General features: G+C 66.9%; 1 protein-coding gene across 2 annotated transcripts; it reads left to right on the top strand.

Moving 5' to 3' along the window:
- Positions 1-425: 425 nt before the first annotated feature.
- On the top strand, positions 426-3,233 carry PHC2 (polyhomeotic homolog 2). 2 transcript variants are annotated; one of them, XM_086630520.1, is made up of 6 exons: positions 426-634; positions 743-872; positions 1,031-1,145; positions 1,587-1,728; positions 1,815-2,121; positions 3,033-3,233. In XM_086630520.1, exons 1-6 carry the CDS (start codon positions 482-484, stop codon positions 3,185-3,187), a joined length of 1,002 nt encoding a protein of 333 aa, XP_086486646.1. In that variant the 5' UTR covers positions 426-481; the 3' UTR covers positions 3,188-3,233. The 2 variants fall into 2 exon arrangements, with proteins under 2 accessions (XP_086486646.1, XP_086486645.1); XM_086630519.1 differs by having other exon boundaries at positions 449-634; positions 1,872-2,121.
- Positions 3,234-3,568: the final 335 nt, after the last annotated feature.

Raw genomic sequence — 3,568 nt, forward strand, 5'->3', positions numbered from 1 at the left:
TCGGGCCGTACCGGGGCGTGTTGCGGCTTTACCGGGGGTTACCGGGCGTTTTCGGGGGGTTCTTGAGATTCTACCGGGGTACTCGGGGCCTGTCGGGGGCCCCCCGGGATATTTCGGGGCTCACGGGGGGTTTGGGGGCTCCCCACGCGCCTGCCCTCCCCCCCCCGCCCAGCACACAACGAAGCCTCACGGGGGCCTTCTCGAGGCTTTACTGGGACCCACTGGGAGCGGCGGCAGCTGCTCCTCACCCCCCTTCCCCCGCTCCCCGGAGCAGCTGTATGGTAATGCCGCCCCCGGCGTCACCGCGCGCGTCACCGCGGCCCCGTCCCCACCCGCGGCCGTGTCCCCAGCTCCCCCCTCCCGCCGCCTCCCGTTTTTTGTTGTTTTTTTTTGTTGTTTCCCCCCCGCCACCCCCCCCCCCGCAGAGCCGCCCGCCGACCGCCTTCATGCTCAGCCGCAGCCCCTGGCCAGCGTTCCCGGCATGACCTCGGGCACCGGGAGCTCTGCGTCCACCGTCGCCGGCGCTGCCCCCCACAATGGTGAGAACAAACCGCCTCAGGCCATCGTGAAACCCCAGATCCTCACCCACGTTATCGAGGGCTTCGTCATCCAGGAAGGGGCAGAACCGTTCCCGGTAACGCCTTTGGATTTTCCCTTCCGACCACCACCCGCATCCTTGTTGCCGAGGATGTGTTGGGATGGGGCTGGGACCCACTGGTGGGTTTTTTTACCCCCGGCGCAGGTGGGGCGCTCCTCGTTGCTGGTGGGGAACCTGAAGAAGAAGTATGCGCAGGAGCTGTTGGCGGAGAAACTCCCGCAGCAGGACAACACCACCACCACCGACTCCGAGATGGAAGAACCTTATCTCCAAGGTAGCGCCCGCCCCCCCGCCGCGACTTCCTCACCGGCTCGGCGTACGGCAAAGCCGCCCTCCCCGCACGAAGAGCGGCGGAGGTTTCGGGGCTCCTCCCGCGGCTGAGCTGGTTGTGGGTTTTTTTCCTCTCTCTGGGCGCCCCCCCGCGCCCCCCAGAATCCAAAGAGGAGGGGAACCCCCCCAAACTGAAATGCGAACTCTGCGGCCGCGTCGACTTCGCTTACAAATTCAAGCGCTCCAAGCGCTTCTGCTCCATGGCTTGTGCCAAGAGGTAACCCCCACCCCACAACACACACACACCCCCCACCCCCCCCCCCCCCCCCCCCCCCAAAAATAATTACCTGTCCTCAGCGCCCCCCCGGCAGGATCCAGCCATTCCCCCCCAGCAGGATCCACCCCGTCCGTCCCCCCCCACCCCCAGCAGGATCCAGCCCCCCCCCCCCCCCCCCCCCAGCAGGATCCAGCCCTCCCCCCCCCCCAGCAGGATCCAGCTCCCAGCCCTCCCCCCCCCCCAGCAGGACCCAGCTCCCAGCCCTCCCCCCCCCCCAGCAGGACCCAGCTCCCAGCGCTCCCCCCCCCCAGCAGGACCCAGCTCCCAGCCCTCCCCGCCCCAAGCAGGACCCAGCCCCCCCTCAGCAGGATCCAGGACCCAGCCCCCCCTCCCAGGATCCAGCCCCCCCCAGGCTACAGCCCCCCCCTTCTCCCCCCCCAGGTACAACGTGGGCTGCACGAAGCGGGTGGGTTTGTTCCACCCTGACCGCAGCAAACTGCAGAAACCCGGCGGCCCCCCCCACGGCCGCCGCCGCGCCTGCAAGGGGACGCTGCCCCCCCTCAGCAAAGACCCCAAGAAGCAGGTGAGGGCCGGGGGGGAAACGGGCAGCGCCCGGACGGCGGGCGGGCGCGGGGTGGGCGCTGAGGCCGGTGCCGCTCCGTCCCGCAGCCGCCGGCGTCGCTCTCGCCGGGCGCGGTGCCGCTGTCGGTGACGGCGTCGTTGCAGCTCAACCACAGCCAGGAGGATTCCAGCCGCTGCTCCGACAACTCCAGCTACGAGGAGCCGCTCTCCCCCATCTCGGCCAGCTCCTCCGCGTCCCGGCGCCGGCAGGGCGAGCGCGAGCTGGAGCTGCGCGACATGGAGCTGCCGGACGTGCACGTGCGCGACCTGGCGGGCATCGGGCACCGCTTCCTGCCCAGCGAGCCCAGCAAGTGGAACGTGGAGGACGTCTACGAGTTCATCCGCTCACTGCCGGGTGAGGGCGGGCGGGAGAGGGAGCGGGACGCGTGTGCCCCCACGGGTTGGGGGAGGTGTGCCTGATCTGTGCACGTGTGTGTGTGCACATGTGTACCTGATCTGTGCATGTGTGTACTTGATCCGTGCACGTGTGCACCTGTGTGTGCACGTGTGTGCCTGATCCTCGCACATGTGTGCACTTGTGCACCTGTGTATGCACATGTGTGCCTCGTGTGCACGTGTGTGCACGTGTGTACCTGATCCATGCATGTGCGTGCACGTGTGTTGTACATCTGTACCTGAACAGTGCGCGTGTGTGTGCACATGTATAACATGATCTCTGCATGTTTGTGTGCACATGTGTGCCTGAACCATGCATGTCTGTGTGCACGTGTGCCTGATGCATGCACCTGTGTACTTGATTTGTGCACATGTATCTGATCCATGTGCACGTGTGTGCACGTCTGTACCTGATCTGTGCACGTGTGCATGTGTGTACGTGATCCATGCACGTGTGTACCTAATCCATGTACCTGTGTGTACATGTGTACCTGATCTGTGCACGTGTACTTGATCCATGCACATGTGTGTGCCCGCATGTACCCCATCCGTGCACGTGTGTGCCCGCGTGTACTACCTAATCCAGGCACGTGTGTACCCACATGTACCCAATCCGTGCACGCATGTACCTGATCCGTGCATGTGTGTGCCCGATCTGTGCACGTGTGTACCTGACCCGTGCACATGTGTGCCCATGTGTACCCGATCCGTGCCTGTGTGTGCCCGCTCTGTGCCCGCGTGTCCCTGCTCTATGCCCCCATGGGCCCGCGTGTCCCTGCTCTATGCCTGCATTCACCCCTGTGTCCCTGCTCCGTGCCCGTGTGTGCCCACCCTGTTTCGGGGGTGTTTGCTGAGCGTGCCCCCCCGCAGGCTGCCAGGAGATCGCGGAGGAGTTCCGGGCGCAGGAGATCGACGGGCAGGCGCTGCTGCTGCTCAAGGAGGACCACCTGATGAGCACCATGAACATCAAGCTGGGGCCGGCGCTCAAGATCTACGCCCGCATCAGCATGCTCAAGGACTCCTAGAGCCGGCGGGGTGGGGGGCAGCACCGGGCCCCCCCCACCGCCCCCCTGCCCGCCCGTGGGGAGGGGTGGGGAGGGAGTTATTTGGTGGGGGGTGGAGGCCACTTGTGAGCACGACCGAGCCCCGGGCCGGCCCCCCCACCCCGGGGGCGTGTACATAGCCCGTAGCTGTAGCGTGGCCCCCCCAGTACGGGGGGGGGATCACACCCGCCCCCCCCCACCACCCTTCTCCAGCAGGGAGGGGGGTCCCTGCGTCTCCCCCTGTCCCCCCCGCACCCCCCCTCCCCAAAACGGCAGGGCGAAGCAGGACGATTGCCTTAACGTGTCCCCCCCCATTGCAGCCGGGATTTGGGCCACCAGCCCCGGGGGGATGGTAGCCACGGG

The sequence above is a fragment of the Tauraco erythrolophus genome, unplaced genomic scaffold (genome assembly GCF_009769465.1).
Source record: "Tauraco erythrolophus isolate bTauEry1 unplaced genomic scaffold, bTauEry1.pri scaffold_122_arrow_ctg1, whole genome shotgun sequence".
In the NCBI taxonomy this organism is placed as follows: Eukaryota; Metazoa; Chordata; class Aves; order Musophagiformes; family Musophagidae; genus Tauraco; species Tauraco erythrolophus.

What these genes read in the sequence shown, in the direction of transcription:
- PHC2 (XM_086630520.1), top strand. Translation starts at nt 482, where the DNA reads ATGACCTCGGGCACCGGGAGCTCTGCGTCCACCGTCGCCGGCGCTGCC. An exon ending in AAGGGGCAGAACCGTTCCCG is followed by an intron (nt 635 to 742) that starts GTAACGCCTTTG and finishes CCCCCGGCGCAG; the next exon opens with GTGGGGCGCTCCTCGTTGCT. An exon ending in GGAAGAACCTTATCTCCAAG is followed by an intron (nt 873 to 1,030) that starts GTAGCGCCCGCC and finishes CGCGCCCCCCAG; the next exon opens with AATCCAAAGAGGAGGGGAAC.